The sequence below is a fragment of the Thermomyces dupontii genome, assembly GCF_041956625.1.
Source record: "Thermomyces dupontii strain NRRL 2155 unplaced genomic scaffold VTN31scaffold_1, whole genome shotgun sequence".
Taxonomy (NCBI): Eukaryota; Fungi; Ascomycota; class Eurotiomycetes; order Eurotiales; family Trichocomaceae; genus Thermomyces; species Thermomyces dupontii.
In genome coordinates, this window is record NW_027192307.1 from 1 (window position 1) to 24,964 (window position 24,964).

The 24,964-nt window shown below is 49.5% G+C and overlaps 10 protein-coding genes across 10 annotated transcripts; 4 read left to right on the top strand and 6 right to left on the bottom strand.

The window, feature by feature from the left end:
• Positions 1-801: 801 nt before the first annotated feature.
• Positions 802-2,756, top strand: VTN31DRAFT_1 (uncharacterized protein; the record flags this gene model as incomplete). The annotated part of the gene is made up of 11 exons (XM_069401007.1): positions 802-905; positions 962-1,117; positions 1,166-1,340; positions 1,394-1,487; positions 1,531-1,616; positions 1,664-1,794; positions 1,843-1,963; positions 2,019-2,115; positions 2,167-2,436; positions 2,502-2,586; positions 2,639-2,756. 11 exons carry the CDS (start codon positions 802-804, stop codon positions 2,754-2,756), a joined length of 1,437 nt encoding a protein of 478 aa, XP_069262857.1.
• Positions 2,757-4,828: 2,072 nt separating this feature from the next.
• VTN31DRAFT_2 (uncharacterized protein) lies at positions 4,829-7,183 on the bottom strand (the record flags this gene model as incomplete). Its single annotated transcript, XM_069402118.1, has 6 exons — positions 4,829-5,547; positions 5,599-5,708; positions 5,765-6,229; positions 6,280-6,555; positions 6,612-7,003; positions 7,061-7,183. 6 exons carry the CDS (start codon positions 7,181-7,183, stop codon positions 4,829-4,831), a joined length of 2,085 nt encoding a protein of 694 aa, XP_069262858.1.
• Positions 7,184-7,971: 788 nt separating this feature from the next.
• On the bottom strand, positions 7,972-9,279 carry VTN31DRAFT_3 (uncharacterized protein; the record flags this gene model as incomplete). Its single annotated transcript, XM_069403229.1, has 3 exons — positions 7,972-8,543; positions 8,596-9,012; positions 9,069-9,279. The coding sequence occupies 3 exons, from the start codon at positions 9,277-9,279 to the stop codon at positions 7,972-7,974; spliced, it is 1,200 nt and encodes a 399-aa protein (XP_069262859.1).
• Positions 9,280-10,482: 1,203 nt separating this feature from the next.
• On the bottom strand, positions 10,483-11,990 carry VTN31DRAFT_4 (uncharacterized protein; the record flags this gene model as incomplete). Its single annotated transcript, XM_069404338.1, has 5 exons — positions 10,483-10,513; positions 10,586-11,275; positions 11,324-11,376; positions 11,440-11,696; positions 11,747-11,990. The coding sequence occupies 5 exons, from the start codon at positions 11,988-11,990 to the stop codon at positions 10,483-10,485; spliced, it is 1,275 nt and encodes a 424-aa protein (XP_069262860.1).
• Positions 11,991-12,876: 886 nt separating this feature from the next.
• Positions 12,877-13,893, top strand: VTN31DRAFT_5 (uncharacterized protein; the record flags this gene model as incomplete). The annotated part of the gene is made up of 4 exons (XM_069405449.1): positions 12,877-12,935; positions 12,993-13,532; positions 13,586-13,769; positions 13,837-13,893. The coding sequence occupies 4 exons, from the start codon at positions 12,877-12,879 to the stop codon at positions 13,891-13,893; spliced, it is 840 nt and encodes a 279-aa protein (XP_069262861.1).
• Positions 13,894-13,966: 73 nt separating this feature from the next.
• VTN31DRAFT_6 (uncharacterized protein) lies at positions 13,967-15,121 on the bottom strand (the record flags this gene model as incomplete). The annotated part of the gene is made up of 2 exons (XM_069406560.1): positions 13,967-14,854; positions 14,966-15,121. 2 exons carry the CDS (start codon positions 15,119-15,121, stop codon positions 13,967-13,969), a joined length of 1,044 nt encoding a protein of 347 aa, XP_069262862.1.
• A 1,406-nt stretch (positions 15,122-16,527) lies between these two features.
• On the top strand, positions 16,528-18,407 carry VTN31DRAFT_7 (uncharacterized protein; the record flags this gene model as incomplete). The annotated part of the gene is made up of 6 exons (XM_069407671.1): positions 16,528-16,885; positions 16,935-17,359; positions 17,410-17,610; positions 17,663-18,016; positions 18,074-18,303; positions 18,359-18,407. The coding sequence occupies 6 exons, from the start codon at positions 16,528-16,530 to the stop codon at positions 18,405-18,407; spliced, it is 1,617 nt and encodes a 538-aa protein (XP_069262863.1).
• A 473-nt stretch (positions 18,408-18,880) lies between these two features.
• On the bottom strand, positions 18,881-21,152 carry VTN31DRAFT_8 (uncharacterized protein; the record flags this gene model as incomplete). Its single annotated transcript, XM_069408343.1, has 2 exons — positions 18,881-19,014; positions 19,073-21,152. 2 exons carry the CDS (start codon positions 21,150-21,152, stop codon positions 18,881-18,883), a joined length of 2,214 nt encoding a protein of 737 aa, XP_069262864.1.
• A 1,252-nt stretch (positions 21,153-22,404) lies between these two features.
• Positions 22,405-22,885, top strand: VTN31DRAFT_9 (uncharacterized protein; the record flags this gene model as incomplete). The annotated part of the gene is made up of 4 exons (XM_069408454.1): positions 22,405-22,490; positions 22,566-22,672; positions 22,738-22,770; positions 22,827-22,885. 4 exons carry the CDS (start codon positions 22,405-22,407, stop codon positions 22,883-22,885), a joined length of 285 nt encoding a protein of 94 aa, XP_069262865.1.
• Positions 22,886-24,061: 1,176 nt separating this feature from the next.
• On the bottom strand, positions 24,062-24,569 carry VTN31DRAFT_10 (uncharacterized protein; the record flags this gene model as incomplete). Its single annotated transcript, XM_069401008.1, has 4 exons — positions 24,062-24,189; positions 24,244-24,355; positions 24,407-24,479; positions 24,532-24,569. The coding sequence occupies 4 exons, from the start codon at positions 24,567-24,569 to the stop codon at positions 24,062-24,064; spliced, it is 351 nt and encodes a 116-aa protein (XP_069262866.1).
• Positions 24,570-24,964: the final 395 nt, after the last annotated feature.

Consider the following 24,964-nt stretch of genomic DNA (forward strand, 5'->3'; position numbering starts at 1 on the left):
AGACAAGAAAGCAGAGGTACAGACAAGGTCAGCTTTTTTTGTCCATATGTTTGCGGCTTGCCCTAGATTGCCTTGAAACGAAGTGAATGAAAGAGTCCGAAGGCCGCATGAGGGCTGACCGAACAGCATGCGACGCAGAACAGGGGCGCGCTAGCGGGCTGCCGAGGCACTTGCCCGGACCGATCTGGCTCCGAGTCTGATCACGTGATCATTCCAATCACGTGCCATTATAGAATCCTTGCCAAGAGCGTCCGCCAAGCTTGCCAAGCCTGGGGAAGTGGGGACTGGGGTGCTTCGCTGAGCATATGTACGGAGTACGGAGTAGAAGCCAACCAAATGTAACCCTGCCATTGAGGAACTGGGAGCAAGGGAGCAAACAGCACCTAGTACATATGCCTACTCCGAAGTACTCCGTATATTGTTCTGTGAAGGAACATGCAACCATGCAGAATGAGCCCTGTACAGGTACGTAGTACAGTAATCAATGCTAATCATTGGCCGGATGGAATGCTCGGGGTCAGTCCAGACTGGACCTTACCCTGCTTCAGCCAGCCCAAATTGCCAAATGATGCTTAGATTATTGGCCTCCTCGGTACATGCTAGGGCTGGTACTACTACGTAGTATTATGCGCTCGACTTTCGTTCAGTTTCGATAAGCCCGTTCTTGACCTCTGTTCATGACTTCATGACCTTTAGCATACTAGTATATCCATTGATTCTTCGCTTCTCGCTTCAGATCTCAATAGAAAACAGATATTATTACTTGCAATGTTTGCATGACGCCCTTGAGCACCAGTCACAATGTCCCTGACTGAAAAGCTCGATGTTGAGCAACCTTCCTCGCAAATCGTCGATGATCAAGATCCCGTCTTGGTTCGGAAGGCATTATTAAAGACAGATATTCGGTAGGTGATTGAGTATGAGTGTTTCTATCCTTAAGTACCCTCACTTATCTGTCCAGTGTTCTCCCAATCCTCACATTGCTCTTCCTGTGCTCCTTTCTCGATCGCACAAATGTTGGAAATGCAAAGATAGTTGGTCTGGAGAAAGATATCCGAATCACCGACCATCAGTACGATATCGGCTTGACAGTGTTCTATCTATTCTATATCTGCAGGTTTGTTATTGTTTTGCTGTCACTGGGGCTGAACTAATGCGCGTTAAGCGAACTTCCAAGTAACCTTGTACTGAAGAAAGCGTCACCGCGATTATGGCTGCCTTTCTTGACGGTTCTATGGGGTATCATTACCGGTTGTCTCGGCTTTGTGAAAACTTTCGCGAGTTTTGTCGCGGTGCGAGCTCTCCTGGGCTTCGCAGAAGGCGGACTGTTGCCAGGCATGGTTCGTGTGTGGTTTGGTGTATCATGGCGATTATCTAATGTCCAGATGGATAGGTGCTCTATTTGTCTTGGTTCTATGCCCGGTCTGATTTAGCTGTGCGAATTGGAGTATTTTACACCGCTACCTCTTTGTCTGGTGCATTCGGAGGTAAGCTTTCGAAAAAGATGCTGAAAATATCCTGACCTGGTAGGACTCCTTGCACGCGGATTGGTCGAAATAGGACCCCGAGGAGGTCTGGAAGGTTGGCGTTGGATTTTCATTATAGAAGGCCTATTGGTACGTACATACGCTTTCGATCCAATACGATTCTCTGAGTGGCATAGACAGTGGTTTGCGGCACTGTTGCTGGCATTGCCCTGCCGAATAGCCTTGAGAGTGCCAGCTACTTGACGCCCGAAGAACGACGGGTCGCAATTCAACGCGTGCGCCTTGATCATCCACATAATGCAGGAGAGTGAGTTTTGCTCTCCGCAGAGCAATAGTACCTTTCTAATGGCAACAGCGTTGCAGGTGAAAGCTTCAAGATGTCAGAGGTATTTCGCGGCATTAGAGACCTTCGGATGTGGCTCTCTGCTCTTGCCTATTTTAGCATCCTTGTCGGCTTATACTCCTTTGGCCTCTTTGTAAGTACCAGAATGGCTGAAAGCTACAAGTGGCAGTTTATTTGACCAATATCAGCTTCCAACCATCATCAATGAAACCGGCCTGCCTTCCAATCCCAATGAAGCGCAGCTCTGGTCTGTGATTCCATATGCAGTGGCTGCCATCTTTATAGGTATTCTGTCATGCTGATAAGTGGGAACCAACCAACTGAGACGGTGTCAAGTCATTGTTGCCATTGTATCTGACCGCATTCGCCTCCGCGGTGTCATGATGCTGGTTACGCTCCCGTTCGCAATTGCCGGCTATGCGGCTATTGCAAATATCACTGCGCCTCGAATCCGATATGGCATGACCTTCCTGATGGCTGCGGGAATGTATTCCAGTGTTCCCTGTATCCTTGTTTGGAACTCCAATAACTCCGCGGGCCATTACAAGCGTGCGACAACTTCGGCCATGCAGCTTGCGATTGCAAACTGTAGTGGGTTCGTTGCAAGTACGTGTATCCCATTCTCGGCAGTAACATGGATCCTGAATGTACCTAACTGACGACCACACTAGCGTTTATCTATCCTGCCAGAGACAAACCGCTATTTCGCCGAGGTCATACTGTAGTTCTCGGCCTTCTGGTTGTAGCATGGTTCTTGTAAGTTACCATGAGCTATGTTTGAGACAATTAGAACATTTACAAGAGATAGGATTTTATCGAACGTCCTATACTGCGCAAAAATCAATCGGGACAAACGCATGGGGAAATATGAGAAATATTCCGGACACTACGATGACCGCCACCCTGATTTCAAGCTTATGCTCTGAACAACCTGACAATTGGATGGATTACCAAGTACTATCTAGCTACTAGGTAATGACTGCGCTTTGTACTGTGATCGATTTCTCAGGGGACGGGATCACACACCCTACTCCCCAATTTCCCAGGCCAATACTATGGATATTGCAATTGTCAAAGCTATGTCCGAGTAGTTGTACGCAGGTCGCATTGGAGTTCCGCAGGTCTGTCAGCCAGAGCGGTGTGTTCCTCAGAGTTGCTCCGGACTAACTTACCTCGGAGCTGTCTCGTAGCTATATGGAGTATACGTCCAGCACTCAGCCGGCTCCATCTCCAGCACATAGAGAGCTCCGAGTTGCATGTAAATAGGAGATTAGGCCTAGCTAGTGTTCTCATTTAGTTCATTCCTTTTTAGCCTTCCTCCCAGCTCCTAGCAGTCCGACAAGGTCCTTCTGGTAAGGGCCACTCCCCGAAGTCACAGTTAGGATGCGTGAACTCGTAGAACGACCCTCAAAGTGGTGATTTCCAATCAATAAAGGGTAGACTGTGATCAAATCTTCATAGGATTTTTTAAGCGGGTTAGTGTTGGCTCAGCATCTCGCGGTCCGTTCCACTCCGTCCAGGGACGGGTTGCCTTTGCATTGGACGGACATCCAGGGGCAACAGATTAGTTATCGGTGTGTTTTGGACAACGAGATTTGATCAGATTCTTGTATCCTGTCTCTGCTATCTGTTCGTGTACCATTCGTACTACTATGTACTTCGGTTAGAGCCTACCCGTGAGATCTTCGACCGGGAGTTGCAGCCAAGGTGCAGTCGATGCACTATTGTCGTCGGCAAGTTCACCTGTTGCAATAAAAAAAAACAATAAAGTAATTGGCAAGAATGACATACATAAGTAGAGAGTATGAGCTCGAGTGCGTTGACTTTATGAAGTGCTGTGACAAGGAGAAAAAGACAACGACCCTGCAAGACTCTCTAGCCGCCAAGGACGGAACCTCGACGGCCCGAGCGGGCTGAACCGATCCGATCGGATGGATCTGATTGATGGGATCGGATTGCTCAAGCCCGTCGAACATTGGGCGACCCAAAGGATCCGGATCGAGAGCCGACAGTGCGGAACGCGATCCATGACGTGCAGTATCCGAGCCCTTGGCATCATCTGGATCTCTTGGGTAATGTCCTATCCGATCGGTACCAATGACCAAGGCGTCATCCCAAACTCAGTTAACGGACCGAACAAGCGAGCTTGACAAATTGGATCCATCCAATATGCCTGAGTGTCGGGTTTGGGTGGCAGAAGCCTGTCGGACTGGTCCATTGTGACAGCCCTGTCATCTTCCGGCATCATTCTGAAGACGCATAACTGAATATTTCGTGGTCTCGTCACCTTAGGTTTGATAATTTGATAGTACTATCTCATGAGCTCGTTTGTCGACCAAGTAACGTGTTCAGAATTCAGCTTTCTGATAGATAGGTATCAGAGAGGTATACTAATAGACTTATCGAGTCAATTCCATTCTCTGGTACACTCGATTCCCTTCGGGAGAAGTTCACCGTTACTTCTAAGCTTAATAGCAATGTCAACAATTGGCAGTGACAAGTTCAATTTACCGTTTCCAATACTCAACCTCCTCTTCTCCTTCCTTCGGCTTGGAGCAGAAGCTTGAATGTCTCATGGAGATGGATGGTTACTGCTGCCTCCGCAGAGGCTCTTTCAGTGAATCCTACTGGTAGGTATTGTCCTTGTGCGGTTTATAATCGATAAGTATTGACAGTCGTTCTCGGTTTTGAGTTACCTATAGCTTATGTGTGATAGTAGGTAATGCGCTTGACTATAGATGTCGGTGCACTTGCCGAGGGCATCCCGTGAGAGTAGACTCGACAATAACTGATCCGACACTCATACCTATTCGATGCCGGCTGGCTTATTTTCACTACGTCATGTTTGACAGCACTCGGTGGTTTCTACTCAAGCAACTTGGTAATACCACAAAAATGATTCTCATTGCTAGCCTCCTAACCAAGGACAGGCAGTAGTGATTATTATGTACCGGACTGATGTTGTGTTCCGTAGATATGACTTCACAGTTGGTATCTGTCAACCACGCATCTTGGGGACTTCGACCTCCCGTTTCAGCCGGTTCTCTCCTTTCTCGTATGGCTGTCCTGCTGTTTCCCGCGCCAAGTCATTTATCCATCTTCCATTGGGTTTGATCCGATTGCCCTTTGTCAATTCTGACGCAAGGTACAACCAGGACAGAGTATTTCCGACCGTGCTAACTTCATCGCTGACACTGGTAAGAGCCCTCTGACTCATGCGATCGTACAACTCAGTGTCGGTCCATAGACTGTGTAGATCACGGGCCACAGCATCGGTGTCGCCGACATCGACGATGAACCCATTATATCCGTCGATGACCTGCAGTGGAATACCTCCTGCCATTGTGACAATCACAGGTTTGCCCTTATGAATGGCCTCGGATACCTTCACCTCGAATCCTTCGTACGTTGACAACTGCAAGACGATTCTGGCCTTGGAGAGCAATGCGTTGAGAACCTGATCTGTTGGTCCGACTGCTGCAACGCAGATATGGTTCTTGAGGTTTGGCAATTTGTCGTTAATATACTGGTTGACGGCGTCGTATATAAGGCTTCCGTCTGGGTCGTCTATCGAACCAGTGCCACATAGCAGGAGTTTTGGTATTGTTGTCACTTTTGAGTCGTTCATCAAGAGGTCATAGAATTTTGCATATGACTCTAGAGCGTGAACATGTCCTTTTGATGGGTCAAACCGGGATATTTGAGCTATATACTGATCTGTACAGCCTGATCAACAGAGGTACTTTTGGAGAAGTGCGGTCCCCATACCGTCGGGATGGTCTATCGTGACCATTCGATTATTCCTGCAGGTCATATTGAATACGCGCCCATAGTACGCCACATCCCAATCGCGCATGTTCTTATTCAGACCATCCAGCCTAATGATGAGTTGGTCAGTCAAAACCTGTCATTATCATCGTGGGTCGAGACACACCAATCTGTCGAAGCTGGAATATATCCCACCATTTCCTGGGGCACATTCCCTGGGACAAACGCTGATATTGGGTGGCTGATAAACATATCCGCGAGTCTGATACGATCCCAAAGCCAATCCCAAGCCTGAGCCTGGGGTGTGCCCGGCGTCCCAACAAGGTCACTCCGTATCTGAATATGACTGCGGAATATAACAGGTCGGTCCGGGGCATAATGCTTGGCTATTGGAATCAATCCTGGCATCTGAGGATCGTCGATGACGACGATATCAGCACCTCCGTCTTCCGGGGCCAACAGTGGACCCCCATTTGAAGTCCAATATCTTTTGCTGTTGTCCTCAATCCAATCCGTAACGGTTCTCTGGTGCTCTTCGGTGAAACGTTCGCTTGGGTGGGAAACACCCTGGAGAATGTTGTGGTTTGTCTTGGTGATACGGAAGACACCGGGTCGTGGTTTAGGAACGTACCTGACCAGTTAACCCCACTGCGCCTCTGGCGACATCCAACATCACCTTACCATTTGATATCTAATCCCATAACGGCACCGAAGCGAACAAGCGCGTGCCTCATGAGTGCGACACCACCACCCTGAGGCGTGGCACTGAAGAAAGCGATTCGTACTTTTCGTTTCGTAAGGTCGGACGTAAAGTATTTTACCGCTGCCCACGTTCTCTCATCCACGCTCTTCTCGTAGTCTTCTAACTCTGTTATGGAAATGTGCATAGCTGCATCTACTTCAACTAGGCCCCGATATCCAACCTGCAGTAAGGGTGTGTTGTTAGGTCCGAAGAACCTGGGCCAGTTAGCACCGATTTTTATCATGCCCATTGTGATCCGGCCGACACTCACACGATGCACTTCCGGGCCATAGACTCCGCTATTTCATCGACACTTTTGGACTCCCACGTTGTCTGTCGTGAGCCCCGGACAGGTTCTTGCTGCTGGACAACGATAGGAACTATATCGAGTTCAGCCCAGAGACGGCGAGCGAGATGAGGGCAACGCTCGGTGATGATTGATGGCATGCCGAGACCAATGAATTTTTCCATATGAGAGTCGCTGTATTCCTGGAGCTGTTTGATGATGAAGTCTTGGATTTCCTGATGAACTTCCTTCTCTGAAGCCCTAGAGGGGAAACGATGCTCGATGAAATCGACTAAGTACGTGGTATCGCGGACGGCGATCGCTACCACGGACGTAGAGTCACCGCAAGATCCCATTGCTATGCCAGCGAACAGAGTCTGAGGATAATGTGTTAGCACTGTTCAGAATCGCATCCAATCATTCGACTTCTTCACCTGTAATGGCGGTCCTGCCCAGGTGCTGTATTTCGCATGATGCCGAACAGCCTCCGTTTTGAACGCCGAAGCTCGGCGCTCGAAGCAGTAGCCCGTTTCAATCTCTTCTCCCTGGACAAGCATTTTCCTTTCCCCTGACACTTCCAATTTCTGGCTGTCAGTTTAATTGTTCCTCTTGCAGAATATCGAGGAAACTGCCAGGGTGTTGTGCAAAATTGGAGCTGCGTGCTATTCAGTCATGACAAAACAACTGTGAGGACGCTCGCTATCATATATGATGCGCCAACTACCTACGTAGTAGATACAAGTCCTCGCACTTGTTCGTGCATCAACTCGGAATCGATCGATGGTTGATGATATGACTTGGTTATGACGTAAAGTTTCACGGCAAGTTTGCCAAGGTAGAAATAACTATGGAACAACACGTGTCTACTAATAAACCTGAAAGTTACTAGTGTGTATCGGCCTTTTGCTCGATGTCCTGTGCCTGTACATCCGGGACATGACGTAATGTTATCAGGTTTACGCAGTACGGTAACTACAATGCCGGCTTGCCGGTTGGTGCCGACCATGCAGATTTAGGGTTGCATGTTTTTCATGAACAGCAGCCCTAGGTCCGGGTCCGATTCCAGTTCCGGCAGATCCAATTCCACTGCTGTGCAATCTTCAAAACGGCGGATACTCTGGTTATCTCCTCTATGACTGGCGTCTAGTACCTTCACGTCTGCACAGTGATGCTTTTACAGAGATCAAGCTCAATGTATGTATGTCAATTCAGGACTTCCTAATCCACATGGAATGCATCATTAAGTACATCAATGCAAAAGGTCATCACGTCGTGTTGAATCTTCCCGCCTGATGCTTGTTGAAAGACCTCCATTGCAAACAAACAAAAGAAAAGAGAAAAGAAACTACAGTTCACCCGGCCAAATCTCATTAGCAATCTGACGAACCAGCCTCAACTTATTAAACATTCCCTCTCGGGAAATAGCATTGCCGCCATGATGGCTAGCAAAGCCACATTGTGGGCTGACTCCGCACTGGTTCAATGCTTCCTGCACCGAGATCCCGTTGCCGGCAGCGATCAGTTCTGCTGCTGAATGGATGCGTTTCTTCATCTCCTCCTTATCCTCCAACGGGTCAAATTTGCTCGTGACCACACCCAGAATGACATTCTTGTTCGTCGGCAAGTGCTTCAGGGGATCGAACGTCCCTGCTCGTTCGGTGTCGTATTCCAGGTAATATGTGTCGACGTTCAATTCACGGAAGAGTTTCACTGCGATGCGGTCATAGCCACCTTCGGAGAAGTGTTTGGATTTATGAAAGTTGCCACGGCAGAGGTGCACGCCAACATGCATGTCCTCTGGACGCTTCGAGATACAGTCATTGTACAATTTGATGTACTTGTCCAAGAGATCTTCAGGAGTGCCCTTGTTGAGTGGATCTGCCGCCCAGCCCGCAATCATCTTCTCAGAGCAGAAATCTGCGTCCGTCAGAAAAATAATGTCCATCTAAGAGCAATGGGGTGGGCGTACAGGCCAAGTTTGGATCATCAAATTGCACATTCCGGCAGCCCGCCTCGTATAGAATGCGCAATTCTTCTTGATAGGCTTTCGCAACATCGGCGAAATACTCTTCATCCGAGTTGTAGGCATCTTTGGAATAGGCAACGCCTTCCTTGTATCGCATATGATACCAGTTTGGCGCAGGAAGTGTCACCTTGATATTTTTCACCTCCTCCGGTTTCAAAAGACGAGCAACGAATTTGAAATCATCGACGTAGCTGCTTCCCACATGCTTGATTTTCCCTGTGCACACGACTGTCTCCCCCGGCTCGACCTTTTCTTCGATGAAAGCCGCGACATCCGGCATATAGGGCCGGAACATATCTGCAGGGGGGTGCATGATTTTTGTGAAGCCCTTGAGATTGGGGAAGAAGGAACCCCAGAACACTTGCACAATCAGTTTACGATCAATACTAGATACAAAGACAGGGGTTGTTGCATACTGTGTCGACGGTACTCGCCATCAGTCACGGCCGGGAAGCCCAATTCAAGCTGTGTCTTCACAATTTCTTCGATGTCCTTGTCTTCAACAGCAGTCAGCTCCGATTTGGGTGCCTTCCCTTCACGGACCTCCTCGCGTTTTTGCAAAAGAGTCTCCGTTCGGAGAAGGGAACCGATATGTTCGGCGCGGAAAGGCGGGTTGCGGGGAGCCATTGTCCGGTTAGGTAAGGGATCGTGGAATATCTGGTTCCGAGATTCTGAGGATGTGGCTGCGGTGGTTCTGCACCTAATTCAGGACGTTGAGGAAGTGGCTCTAGAGAGTCTTCTGGAACAGGGGGAGAATGGAAGGATTCCAATCTTCCCGCGTCGAAGGAGTATGGAGGAATGGGACAGGAGAGGGCTCCGCCCCCTCCTCGTCCGGGGAACGGAAAACATCCACAATCAAGATCGTGAGAAATTCATTGTCTTCCCCACATGTTGAAGCTTGGGACCGTCGGGAATACTCCGTGGTCGCGCCTCAGCCTTCAGCGAGATCGGATGAAGCTCCACTTGCGCCGAACTGAGCTCGCGGCTGATCAGATCGATCAATCAAATCCAGGGACCTTGTTCTCGAGTTCTGGTAACTATTGTCTTAGCTTGAGTAAGGACTTGATTCGTGTCCTCTGCATGAGTACAGTACGCTGTACTTGTGTTCATGCTTTTTCTGTGTTCTCGTCAAGACTGCGGACGGTTGGCTTAGCAACAGTCCAACACTCAATTTGTTCTCGAGAACCCACATCATCCGCGTGGGGCCCAGAGTCAAATGTGACGGTTGTCCAAACGACCTGCGATGTCCTCCGTATGAATTTATCGCATATCTACCTTGGATATCCTCCACCGGAGTATTTCGGCGACTTACTGAGTTTCGCATTTGGTTAGGTAGGACATTAGAAAGTCAAGTCAAGACGATTCATTATGGAAAGTACGGTAAGTACTAGGTACATCAGTTAAGTGAGGTAACTTTGGGTGGAATTTGATCCAGGTTATTGAATACCTACCTATCAATTGCACTGCATCGGACTCGCGGTCATCAATGATGAGAGTGCTTGAAAGCGTGCACCAAATACGTCTTTCACGTCTGTTGCAATCGAGAGAAAGCATGATACTACCTATGTACAACACGTTTTAGTGGTTTGGTCCATCGAGGTCGCCGTGACACCAAATTAGTGGGATTGTTCGACCTCATAATGCCATGATCCTAGTTGTACCATTTTAACATGTCTAGAACAGATGGATTGCAGTCATGGATGGGTGAAGCCTATTGAACACGATCGTCTTCCTCCAGCATCTATCTCCATCCTGCGCCACATGTGCCATCGCCGAGGAATAAAAAAAAAAAAAAAAAAACACTAAGTTACAAACAATTCTAATAATGAGTCACACTGTCTCGATGTACCGCCTCACTTCCCTATTTAGCGAAGATACTGTTAGCAAAACCGTGCTCTGTTCGCAGAAAAGGTACACAAGAAAAGGAACCGACCAATCGGTAACCGCTTCCTGCCACAACGCCAGCTCATGCTCCCTAGTGCCGCTGAAATGATCAACGAATTCATCTCCGAACACTTTCCGTGCAATGCTTTCGGGACGAGAAAAACGAGCATTCGCTTCGGCGAGAGTCTTTGCCAAACGCTCTCCCTTGTCATTGACATTGCCCATGTTCTCGCCCTTGCCAAGGGGAGGAACTGGAATATCAAGCTTGTTTTCAACGCCATACAAACCCAACGCAAGGATCGCAGCCAGGGTGTAGTGGGTGTTGACATCTGCACCGGGAACACGCACTTCCAAGCGGGTGGCTTTAGGACTGGACGTTGGTGGGCAGATCAGCCGGATTGAGGCCGTGCGATGCTCCAGCCCCCATGATACCGTGACCGGAGCCCAAAAATTCTCCACGAGCCGCTTGTAGGAGTTGATGGTTGGAGCAAACAGAGGCATCATATCAGGCAAACCAACCAAGACTCCAGCGAGGAAGTGTCGTCCGATGTCGGACAAGTATGTCACCTCAGGAAACGGCGGTGATGGGTCGGGGGTATCGCGGAAGAATAGATTCTTGCCATCCTCCGAAGCGAGCGATATGTGCATGTGCCCACTGTTGCCGGGAAGGCCCTCACGAGGTTTGGCCATGAATGTGGGTGTAATCCCGAACTTACTAGCGATCGACTTCACAACGTACCTATTGCATTGTAAGCTTTTGAAAGACCAATGGTGAGGATAACCCAACTTGAATAAACAAGCCCGATCTGCCATCTCCCCGATTTCACAGAACTCGAGAGCCTGATACAGTCAGCTAAGCGATCGCATCGCACAGTCAACCGAGGCATCACAGCGATAACATACCGCCTCAAATACTCCCGGCCCGCTCTCTGTATGCCATCCTTCGATGTTGCACGCGAACTTGCGGCATGTATCAAAAATATCGTAGTAATACTCTTGATTATGAACCGGCCGAGTGAGGCTATATCCAAACATGCCCTCAGTTAACGAAGGCAGAGTCTCTGCAGCGTTTCTCTTCAAAAAGGGAGCGGTCGACGAGGAGGAACGCTCGACATTAGGGTCTGATTGAGGGACGCGAAAGTGATAAAACTCAAACTCGGCTGTAGGAGTTAGCAGTACGATTCATCTATAACTTGTGCGCCATACATACCACCAGCCATTGCCCGGTATCCGAGTCTTTCAAACCGTTGGACGGCCGAGTGCAGCAAGCCCCTCGGACATACTGACAATGGCGCCTTGGATTCTGGATCGAAGAAATTGACAAGGAAAAAAGGAACGTTTCCTTCCCACGGGATGCGCCGAAAGCTGCTTAAGTCGGGAATGGCGAGGATATCGCGGTACCCGTTTTCCTTATTGCTAATGGCCAGCTCGCGAACGTACGTCCGATCATGCATGTCCCATCCGAATATCACGGAGCAGAAACCAAAACCTGCAGTGACGATGGAGAGGAATTTCTTTTTGGAGACGAGTTTCCCTCGCAAAATCCCGTCTACATCTATACCTGCTAGCTTAACTTTGTCGTCATGCTCGAGGATAGAAGCGACGTTAGATGGTGTAACAGCGGTGGGCTCTTCAATTGACGGTGACATCGTTGCTGCGCGCACTCAGGGAGTTCCAGGGGTGGAATGCGAAGCCGAACACAACGTTCACTGCGAAACAATGAAGCAGTTGACTTCGCTGCTATCAATGGTGGCTATGTCATATGCTTAACCTTATCGGCGTTGCCTCCGTCGCGGGGTGATCTCGCATGGTGAGGAATGAGAACGCTAAGGCTGATCGCACTAGGTGAAAGTGTAAACACGAGTGGGAAACGAGCTGCTTTGTGGCAGACTCGGCCAAGCAGCCTTCCAATTTGTCAACCTGTCCCGAGGCGTTGCTGATAAGCTTGATAAGTTGCTGAACGGCGAGTATTCTCAAAATCGAAAATGCACTTTATCGATTACAAATTTGACAGTAATTGAAACCATAACCTTCCATTCATGGCTTAGTGTGGTCATCTTAAAAGGTCAAATTCAAGTAACTATCGAAAGTTGAAACCTTGCTTTGAAATGAAATTTTACCGTCGTTATCGTGAAATGCTTATCAGAGGGGTTTTAACGTTGCATGCCCCGCAAAGCTGCGAAACTCCTCCCCTGTCTCGGCTTATGAACCGAATCCATGGATGCGTCAACGAAATACTAGCTCTCTCAACATCAAGATAATAATACTCCGCAGCATTCAGCATTGAGCATTGCGTGCTTCACTGCTTGCATTGTGAACGTTTCCGATTACAATCCAAACATGGCTGCACCAAGAGGAAGACTTCATGGCAAGAACGCTATCATAACGGGCGCCGCAGGGTATGAGAAAGAGTACTGTAGTCTTTTTCAAGGAGATTCAGTATTGACTCGACACAGTGGTATTGGCTTGGAAACCAGCATCCTGTTCACGCGTGAGGGGGCATCCGTGTTGATGGCTGACATCTCGGAGTCCGCCCTAGCAAAAGCTCTGGCGAAAGTCAAGGAACTTGTTCCAGGCGCTGTTCGTGTTGAGACATTCAAATGTGACGTATCAAAGGAGTCCGATGTCAAAGCTTTGGTGGAATACCAGGACAGCTGGGGGGGAACCGATGTCATGTTCAACAATGCAGGGATTATGCACGCTGATGATGCCGATGCAATCGATACACCAGAGCATATCTGGGATTTGACGCACAACATCAATGTCAAAGGGGTCTGGTATGGATCGAAGCATGCAGTGCTGAGTTTGCGTCGGCACAAGAAAACCAAAGGCAGTATTATCAACACAGCAAGTGTTGTTGCATTGGTGGGAAGTGCAACACCCCAGTTGGCGTATACTGCGAGCAAGGGTGCTGTGCTAGCGATGACGCGCGAATTGGCCATTGTGCATGCAAAGGAGGGCTTTCGATTCAATGCGTTGTGTCCGGCTCCCTTGAAGTACGTCTGTCTGATCCTGCTGTTACTGCCGAGGGCCATGCTTATACATGCAGCACTCCTCTTCTGCAAGACTGGCTCGGTGATGACCAAGCCAAACGGTACCGCCGTGAGGTCCATTTCCCTACGGGTCGTTTTGGCGAGGCCATTGAGCAGGCGCATGCTGCGGTGTTTTTGGCTAGTGATGAGAGCAGTTTTGTTAACGGTAGCGACTTTGTTGTCGATGGCGGGATGACCAAGGCAAGATTCCTGGCTTTCTTTTTTCCTTTTCTGTGGTTTTCCTTTTCTGTGGACTGACAAGCTGCAGGCCTACGTTACTCCTGAGGGACCGGCCACTGAGGCTCCCAAGAACCTCGGTCGATGATTCATTTTCGTATCTATTGGTCTATTATCAAAGAGCAGCTGATATGCAGAACATAAGATAGAGAGGCATCCATTCAAACTGGGATTCCCAATCGCGCCAAAAATCGAGTATTTCCCAACTCGTCCCACTTTCGCCTATCTTCAGAGCCACGGATAGCTGGGATTCCCAACATTCCGACTGTGCTCGTACCAAATGGTCCATCAGGCGGCCCAGCTGTAGTTCTCGGAATAAGTGCAATCCACTCACGACTCATAGCGACATTGTAATCGCTGCCAGGATCGTTCCCAGCCTCGGCATGCGCCTTTCTAGTGAGAGCGAGAAGCTTATCATGCATCTCAATGACAGTTCTCGTTGATGAGTGAGGCGGTATGCGCAAAACATAGTGCTTGAAAGGGACATTTGGAATATTGTCCGCAACCTCTGTGCTAGAAGTGGCCCTTGCCGGCCAGAAGTTAGCTGCTTTGCCATGAAAAGGTGCCAAAGGTGGCGCAGGAAAAATCTGGAGATGCTTGTGGCCTTGGGAAGAGCCGCCGTTCACTCCGCGATTGTACATTGCTAGAGGTTCGAAGGAGTGATATGCGTTCAACAAGGCCCAAAGCGCCGCAATGTCATGAGCATCAAGATCATCAGATTGCAAGGCAAATTCCTTTGTAGGAATTACGAGCATCGGCCGATATATGCAGAATTTGTTCAACATGAGACGATGGTGTTGGCCGACAGAATCAAGAATAACTTCCTCGGGTTTAGGGTTGATGAAAGGACCTTTCGGAACGCCAGTGTCGGGGGTTGGGGAGGCAGATGATAATCCCGATGGGGAGGATGGACCGCTATCGTCATTTTTTGACCCTGTTTGCGGTGTGTTGGAGCGAGACGTGTGTGCCGAGTGGTTGCTCCTCCGACCTGGGTCATCTGGCGGGAGAACGGGTTTCTTTTGCAGGAATGGTACAGTGCGAAACTCAATCTGGACGATTGCAAAAGATGTCAGAATCAGACCAGCCTTTGCGGGAGGGTTTCTTGTTGCTCAATTATGAAGAAAACTCTGAAGTGGTATTAAAGTATGGAGGACACCTACCAAAAAACCATCGTCCACAATTTCACCAGGCTCTGTTTGCTCATCATAGAAGATTTTTCCATTGCTTACCAGCTCGTCGAACTGGGCATAGGTCCGCTCTTCCAGATCTGGAGGAAGAACGATTTCCTGGATCTCATGTTTGTTCAGTGTTTCCATACTTGTATTGTGCTTAACCTGACAAGCTCTGGACAGTACTCCGTACAGGAGTGAGCACAAAGCTGTCTTGTGAAAGCCCTCGGCTCTGTCACCTGGGGGAATACTCTTGGCAGGGCATGCTGTTGCTCCGAAAATGGCTTGTAATATTACAATCACGTGAACATCCTGATCTGCAATTGCTCAGTCAGTGTCAAACATGTCCAGCAGACGGCAGGCCTGTTAAGGGCAAGGCGGATGTCAAGTCATTCTGCCAAATCTGAGATGACGGGACTTCTTTGTAGCATTGCGAGTAATAATACTCGTAACTCGACGCTGAAGTCGAGAAGGAAATTACTTAATATCTACGGAGTACCCTCTATGGTTTTCCACCCACCTCTCTAGTCAACTAGTCCTATTCTAGTTAGAACCAGTAGATCACTACGATATCTGGGCAGAGTCAATTGCTAGCCTAGGTGTGTCTAAGTGGGCGCTGGGATTGGCAGAGACAGTTACATAAACTGGTCTGACGGTGTTGCCGACTGGCCTCACCTCTTGAAGGGAGAGCTTCATCCAACAGCTCCGGATACGAATGGCGAATAGTATCGATGCCAATCCATCCTCGGCCGGTATCCCTCCAGCACCGCGCAAAGCCAGATAAAACTGGAATGATGCACATCAGGTTACCCGCGGGAAACTGGAGATATGACATCAGCTCGACATCAGTTTCCGCGGCTGCGGTTCGGACTTGCGGAGAATCCTCCATCCTTTCGACCCCAGGTCCAGAACTGATAAACGACGATGGCGAAGTACTACTGTAAAGCGCGGTAAAGACTACGAGAATGAGGACCAGGCAAGAGAGTGTTCCAGAGCAGTGGTAGGCCTAACATGGCATAGGAATCTATTCAGCGCTTCATTCGGGAGAAAACCATGCACTCACAACAAGAGGTCCAAGCTGGTCTACTTTCCTCGCGCAATGGACATAGAATAGTTACAGGGCATGGACATGGATGTCGAATTGATCTCTCACCACGGTTGTTCCCGCGTCACATGCTCGGCTTTCCGAATGTGCTTATCATACCTCAGCCCGAGAAACCAATCATGCATCTGTTTTCGGCCGAGATCGTTGCGAACTGGCAGTTCAAGTTGACCTTCCTCTAAAAACTACGAGCATATGCTATCACATTCCGGGTTCTGAATTCATCATAAGGATGTCTGGGGTCATCCGAGGCTACATTGTGATTGGATTTCCCAAGGTTCGATTGATCCTTGTAACCGCGGCTACTCTTGTCTCGGACCGCTGACGTAGATGTATTTAAGCTTGCTCCTTTTCTCCGGCCGAGGATGTGCTTGGTTTGTATTTATATCAGTCAAGCCTGTAAAGTCAAGTGTTGTTGAGTTCTTGACGAAATCACGGATACAATACAACCATGACTACGGAGACGCAACCGCAAGGCGTGGCCATTCTAGGCCCTGTGAGCAACGATGCACGAAAGATCCTGACCAAGGAGGCAGTCACCTTCTTGGCCCTGCTGCACCGCACATTCAATGCCACACGGAAGGATCTGCTACAACGTCGACAAATTCGCCAGGCCGCTATCGACAATGGCGCTCTACCGGACTTCCTTCCTGAGACCAAGCATATCCGCGAGAATGATGCCTGGAAAGGGGCACCGCCGGCCCCAGGCCTGGTTGACCGCCGAGTTGAGATCACCGGACCAACTGATCGAAAGATGGTGGTGAATGCCCTCAACTCAGATGTCTCAACCTACATGGCGGATTTTGAAGGTCAGCCGCCTTTCTGATTTCCGCCACCTGTCCTTGCTGACTCCAGTAGACTCCAGTGCGCCCACGTGGGACAACATGATCAACGGACAGATTAACCTTTACGACGCTATTCGACGACAGATCGATTTCAAGCAGGGCAACAAGGAGTACAAACTGCGGACCGACCGAACATTGCCGACGCTGATTGCTCGGGCACGAGGATGGCACTTGGACGAGAAGCATTTCACAGTGGATGGAGAGCCAATCTCTGCGGGCCTCTTCGATTTTGGTCTCTACTTCTTCCATAACGCCAAGGAATTGATCAACCGTGGCAGGGGTCCCTACTTCTATCTGCCAAAAATGGAATCCCATTTGGAAGCCCGGCTATGGAATGATGTGTTCAATTTCGCTCAGGACTACATTCGCATCCCTCGAGGAACCATCCGTGCCACTGTCCTCATTGAGACAATCACTGCTGCTTTCGAAATGGATGAGGTATGAGCTGCCGCTTTCGTCATATCTGAAAATACTGACTGAAGTTGCAGATCATTTATGAGCTTCGGGAGCACAGCTCTGGTCTCAACTGCGGCCGGTGGGATTACATCTTCTCATTCATCAAGAAGTTCCGCCAGAACCCGAAATTCGTTCTTCCTGACCGTTCGGCGGTGACCATGACCGTGCCCTTCATGGACGCTTACGTGCGCCTGTTGATCAAGACCTGCCATCGCCGCGGTGTTCATGCTATGGTACGTCGCTCCAATAACCCCATTTATACGGATAGTGCATTAACAGCCCTAGGGCGGAATGGCCGCTCAAATTCCGATCAAGGACGATCCAAAAGCCAACGAGGCTGCCATGGAGAAGGTGCGGGCAGACAAGCTCCGTGAGGTCCGCGCTGGCCACGATGGTACCTGGATCGCCCATCCCGCCCTGGCATCCATCGCCAATGAGGTGTTCAACAAATACATGCCTGGGCCAAACCAGTTGTTCAACCGTCGCGAAGACGTGCATGTGACCAGGGATGATCTGCTCAACACCAATGTGCCCGGATCCATCACAGAGGAAGGTATTCGACAGAACCTGCGCATCGGCCTGTCGTACATGGAAGGCTGGCTGCGTGGCATCGGTTGCATCCCGATCAACAATTTGATGGTGCGTACAGGTCGCATTCTGCATTGAGGACGAGTACTAACAGAATATGTTGTGCAGGAGGATGCTGCCACGGCCGAAGTCTCCCGCAGCCAGCTCTGGCAGTGGGTTCGTCACAATGTGACAACTGCCGAGGGCAAGAAGGTCGACAAGGCATATGCGCTGCGCTTGCTCCAGGAACAGGCAGACCAGTTAGCGCAAAAGGGCCCAAAGGGCAACAAGTTCCAGCTTGCGGCCCGATACTTCTCCACACAGGTTACTGGTGAGGACTATGCAGACTTCCTGACAACGTAAGTCCTTGTCGTGAGTGATGCTCCTTTTTCCCTTGCTCTAACAATGCCATAGGTTGCTGTATGACGAAATATCGTCCATGGAAACCGCTGCAAAGCTTTAAACAGCAAGCGACATAACGATGGGTGAATGTCTCAATGAATGGGAAAATCATGCCCAAAATATCTCGGTGGATTAATGATGAGCATGTTCAATTACTCGGCACCTTGTAGGTAGTGCAGACACAGAAGTTAAACATCGACTACTTTGCCATTGTATACAGGTAGTTGTTATCAACATAATTGTACACCCACACTGGATATGAGATCATCACAGGAGAAAAAAAAAAAAGAAAAAAGAGAGATCAGGTATTTGCTGATCTCATGAAAAATCATTATCATCAATTATCAAAGAATCCCCAGCATTCCACTCTATGGACAAATATCAAAAGTGTATCACAAATCAAACCCAGATCATTTCTGTACTCCATTCGTTCCCGATGCAATGTCATGCCTCAAATCATCAAATCAGTACTCGCAAGCGTGATAACATAGCACCGGGCTGTCTCGGAATATGTGCGAATTCGAACCACCGAAATCACATCACAATGCAATCACCATCGTTCTGCTCTCTGGTGACAGCCGATCGAGACAATCGCGTCTTTTCCAGCCGGCGCGCATTTCCTTTGTTCAGTTCTTCAAGACGCTCTCGAGCTTTGGGGAAATTCTGAGCTGTTGTTGCAGTTAGTATTGAGCGCAAAGACCACCGGATTGTAGCAGGAGATCGTACATGCTGCTCGCCAGTACCATCGCTTTGCATCTTCCAAGTTCGGTGGTACGCCGATGCCAACCTCGGAGAAATATCCCATCGCATACTCGGCCTTAGCAAGACCAGATTGCGCAGCTTTGCGTGCCCAGAGATAAGCTTCCGTGTCGCTTTGTTGCAAGATTCCCTCCGCGCCTGTCAAATACCATCCACTCAATGCCAGCTCAGCCTGATGCTCGCCCTGCGCGGCTGCCCGTGTGTACCAGATAATGCTCTGTCGCGCATCGATCGGGCAGCCCAAGAGTCCATGTTCAAATGAAGCGCCTAGCCTGTACTGAGAGAATTTGTATCCCAGATTAGCGGCCTGGGTAAAGAGTTGCAATGCATATGCCTCATCACGGATAACAACATCAGAGTTACCGGCACTCTCATAAAGGAGTGCCAATTCGTGAAGGGCATGCGGGTTTTCCTCATCCGCTCGCTCAGCCGCCCGCTTAAGCCATGTCACGCCTTCACGGGGGCTCTTTTGCTGCCCTAAGAGCCCCTTCAGCAAAATGACGCCCATCTTGTACATAGCCGGCGTGTTTCCGAGCGCTGCTGCACGACGATACCATTGCACTGCTTTGAGTGCATCTCGTTTTGTCCCGCCGCCTTCTTCATAACCCAGCTCGCAACATACAGCAGTTCGATAAGCTGCTTCAGCATGGCCAGCCTTGGCCGCGGATTGATACAAGGGGAAGGCCTCCTTCGGATCGACAGGCAAGCCCAGTGCACCCGTTCCGTAACAGTCAGCCATGTAGAACATTGCCTCCGGGTATCCATGGTGCACAAGCTTCTTCACAATTTTGTAGGCATCATTTACGTATTTCTCTCGGGCTTTGTTACGTGCTCGAGTATCACCCCGCGCTTCCTCATCGACAAGCACGATCGACGCTTCAACTAGCTTCTTTGCGAGGATCAGTTGCGTTTCGTAGTCGTCTGGTTTATTTCGAACGGCCAGCTCCAACCGTTCAATTTCCAAGCGCGTCACTGGCTTCGACGCCGAGTCCCCAGAAGCACTAGGTGACCCAGGATGGGATGAGTGATCCATGCGGGCTTGTGGCGTGGCATTGCTGTACTGACGAACTGGTGGTGGGGGTCCCTGAGGGGAGGAAACTTGATCGGCATGCGCGCTATAGGGCGTTGGGTGTGCAGGAAGGGAGTCCGGATATTGCTCCGGATCTTGATACATGTCTGGCTGGTATGGTCGGAATGACTGTGGTTGTTCATTACCACCAGAAACTGAATCGTAGGACTCTGGCGACTGCATATGGTTCGAGCTCTGAGACGTGTTGGTTGGCAGGTCAAATTGAAAACCAGCATTCTCGAATTGATTCACAGGGGTCACGGGGGTCACCGGAGAGTTTGGCGGCCGATACGCCTTATAGGTCCCGCTGCTGCCTCCGGGCGGCTCGGAGGACTTCGAGTCGGAAGCCGAGTAGTCATCGTCGCGAGAACTGTCTTTCGACGATGCACCGTCAAAGTTTGGCATGTCTAATTCGTCTGCGTCTTCTTTGTCCGGTTCATCGAAGTAGCTGGCGAAAACGTTGTGGTGGACGTAGGTACTATATGTTTTGTACTTCATATTGGGATCCGATCTCTCCTTATCGAGAGAAGACGAGTGCGAATCATAATCAGTGACCTCCTGGTATGTTTGCTGCCCTGGATACATTGGTGACTGGTGAGAATAATCTCCTGGCGAACCTGCAGTAGTCGCACTTCGCTGAGGTCCTCTGGCCGGTTGAGGACCCGGTATATCAGTATAGGCTCTCCGAGGGGGTCCAAAGCCATCTGGCGCATTATTGCTGCCGCTTCGTGGACCGGTTGGCGTTCTGGAGCGACTTGGGCGGACAGCATTTGACGTATGCGGACGATCTGGTACATGTGATCCCAGTGTCATATTATCCATCTCGCTCGCTAAGCCATAGTCATCCGAGCCCCTTCGTCTCCTCGGGGGCCCGCCGGACGGGGGATAGTTTGAGTATGAGTTATAATAGTTCCCATCATCTCCGTAGTGCCCTGGCATGCCCGGCCGTTGTCGAGGGTTCGGCGCAGGTCGGCCCATATGTGGTGGAGGTGGTCCGCGGCCACGCGACGGCGGTGGCCCTCGTCCACCTGGATATGCGCCTCGTGACGGTGGGCCATGAGGCGCGGGTGGATAAGGGCGTGACTGAGGTCCCGGTGGTGGCCCATAGCCACCGAATCTGGAGTCAGCGAAGTTGCCTCTTGCAGCCTCTGGAGGGCCCTGGCGATAATGGTCGTTGGATCCAGGCGGCGCCCGGGGTGGGGGTCCTCTCGTCGGTGGCGGTCGGTGCTGCGGATATGCCATGGGAGGTTGCGATGTGAGGTTTAAAGTATTCGACAATCAAGCCGGCGATTGAGCAGGGTCGGTTGAATCAGTCGGATGGTGTGATATCGAATACACTGTTCGACGAGGGAGGACAGATGCGACACTGCGTAACGAGCGAATGGGCCACTTGTCGAGTCAAAGGAGGGGAGGATTGGAGACTAGCCTGTTGTGACAAAGTCGCTGTCAAATATTATGCTTACCTAGGGGAGGAAAGAAAGGACAAGCCCGGATTGAAACAGGACAGACCAATGACCCAAGCGCGGTACCTTGCTCCGATTGACGATCTGCTGTCTCCTTTGTCAGCGCAGAAAGCCCATGGTTCTAATGCATAACCTATGTGCCCTGTCGGACGAAGCCGTACTCATACAGTATAGTAATTGCTCTGCATGACATGGGTTCACAGGGCTGACAGAAGAAAAGGAATCAGCTCTATGAATTTGCGGTGACGGTCCAATATGAAAAAAGTTTCTGTTCGTTAATCTGGCATTTAAATATAATAATGGGGTATGGATGTACTCTATGGTTCGCGCATTTCCTGTAGGTACCAAGCGAACAACTGCGCAGGGGAGTTTCGAACGAGTGGTACGGAGTACAGTACTATACAAGTATGGACTCCGTATGGAGTACTTACCGTATCGTAATTTTGATTTGTTGCACCCTGGCTAGGTAACTTAGCGAGGGGCGGACGACTCCGGAAACTCCAACAATTGAACTCCGTCTCTACTCCGTCCTCATACTTACCGTACAAGGTTAGCCAAACACCGAAGCAAAGCCAAGAAATTTCATAGGTCGCTGACCACCGGCTTGAGAAGGAGACGAAACATTCACTGACTCCAAGTCTACGACAAATACATCATCGGCTCATCCTGGCCAAACCAGGCTCCATATTCATCAATTGAACCACCCATTCGATACGTCGAAATTTTCTTCCTTTAGCTGGCCGATTGATTGCGACAAGGCCCCCATTATGTCTGCCAAATACGCGTTCAACGCGAGCTTGAAAGAGCTCCGATTCCTGTTCTGCCAAACGTCTCCGGTTAGCGAGGCCACACGGTGAGCTTCTCTTTTTCATGCTCCTCGTTGGTGAAACAAAGTTGAATCGAGCTGATCATGTCTGTCAATCGATAGATCGTTTCTGAAGCGGGCATACCCCACCATGAAGAAGAACAACCCATACGTTCCCATTCTCATCCGGGAGGCATCCGGGACAGAACCGAGAGTCTTTGCGAGATATGGTGAGCTTGGCTTCGTCTCAATGCCAATTGACATCGGGATGGAATTGCTGACCATGCCTGTGCAGATTTTGGCAAAGAGAAGCAGGAATCATTGTCTGGTAAGTTCCATTTCTTCCTCCTCCGGGACGGATGGATGGGATGTTGACATATGCAGGCTTGACGGATAAGGAGATCGAGGAAAAAGTTACGCAGCTCGTCAAAAACTCGGTATAATAGATCTCGGTGTTGTGTCTATGCTGCCCTGGTGTAATAATGGACGAGAATATTCGATGAATCAGCATGACAACAGTACCGCAAGCCGACTTGAATGATACGCCATTGGCAATTCCAACGCCCGGAACACTCTGAACGAGCGTGAACTCGGCCTTTTCTGGGGATCAGTGCTGGCAACATCCACCCCTACGCACAGTGACAATAGAGTTGAATAGTAGATGCGTGCCTTTTCACGTAACGCCTTTCATGAGTTCTTTTAAAGCTCTGTCAAGATTCACCTTGCACGGAGCACTCAATACGATGATGGTTAGTTGAGGTGTAGAATAGAGATTATGCACAGCCTTACCGAGTGTCATGATCATGATACTACACTTATTGCGCGGGGACTACACGTAACCAAAATGGACATGCTGTCCAGGGTCTTCTGTAGTGAAAACTAACACCTGCACAACTGGGACACTGAGGTTTATCTCAGGGTTGTGTAGGCCTGGTTCAGCGTTGCCTTTGCGGGATGGTGAAAACTATTCTGCATTTTTAAGAATGCTCCTTCAGCAGGTTCCTTTCCCGCCCGTCCTTTGCTTTATTGCCTCTGTCGGTTAGACACTTCACTTCTCTCTCCAACTAGCAACTTCCCCATGTATATTCTTGCCTATAGTATTGCGCTCGGCAAACAGTGAGAAGCTAGGAACTGACTTGATCACCTGAGCGACCAACATCACACTCCTGAAATCTATAGCAGGTCAGCCTTTTCTCCATTTTTTTTCCTGTATCCATTCGACTGTAGTTCGTCATTGCCAATGTCTCAGCAAAACGGTTATGGCTTTGGACATAACCTTTCTGGTGGTATCATGGCCAAACTCGTGAACTGTATACTCTGAGTGGTCACATTCTATCAGGCAGGATAACGCAAGGTCTTGTATTGTTTGCCTACCTACGTGCAGTTAGCGATCTGAACCCAGTGTCTGCAAAAGTGAACCGATCCCGCCAATGCTCGAAAAATACGTACAGCAGCTTTCTTGAAATGTGAGGTAGATACAAGAATGCCTGGATTGGATCGAAATGAGTTTAAGAATTACTCGTGGTCACTTTGTCCTCAGAGTATGGTAGCGAACTCCATGCATCCAGATCAAGCATAGATGCGCGGAAGGCATTCGGTCGTTCCAGGCGCAAACCAAATCAATTGTCACCTTGCAATTCCCTTCTCATCGCCTCTCGTTGGATACGTTCTTCCTCTTGTGCACGTGCACCTCTGGCAGCTGCCTGTGCTCTTTCAAGTTCCTGTTGTTCTTTGGCTGCAAACCAGACTACCCCATCCTGTGAGCAAAGCTACAACGCTCAGCCATAAACTGGGAACTAACTTGATTTGTCGGACTTGGACCATTGCTTCAATCGATTGACGTACTCGTCAAATTCTCGCTCCCGCCGCTCACGATTTTCCAGACTCTGTTTTCGAAGCTCTGGGTTGTATCTCTACACACGAAGAAATAAGCAGCTGGCCTCTACAAATCAAGTATATCTCACCTGGATCAGTTCTTCCTCTGTTGGACGAATGGACTGCACAAATAGAGGGCCGCCGACACAGACAACTATGCCGCTAAAAGCGAGTCAGAGAGATGTCTGCAGGCAACGTACTGCTTATCACTTACACGCCGAGCATCTTCAGCCAAGTTCCAACTCGAGACATGGCGGGGGCTTGATCAGGTCTATAGGTAGGTCATCAATTGATCGACAACTACTCTGTACAAGTCCTAGTCATCAACGTCTTTGTCCTTCGTAGCTCCAGGTCGTTCAACGGACAGCTGCGGAATGAGGCACTCTAAGACTAGGAGAGTATGGAGTACGAGTAGGTGTGTGGCGGTGCATTTGTGGCTAAACTGTTCACCAGGCTCCAGATTACATAACCTAACTCCTCGTAGTTAACTACTGTAACTAGTTACGAATAACCTATAACCAGTACGGGTTGCCCCGTACGGAGTTACGTTTGTTATTTACGGAGTGTAACTCCGTACAGAGAACATGAAATTCAATTGTTAACCTCCAGCGATTTGTGACCATAGTTAAGTTACCAGCCTTCGCTCC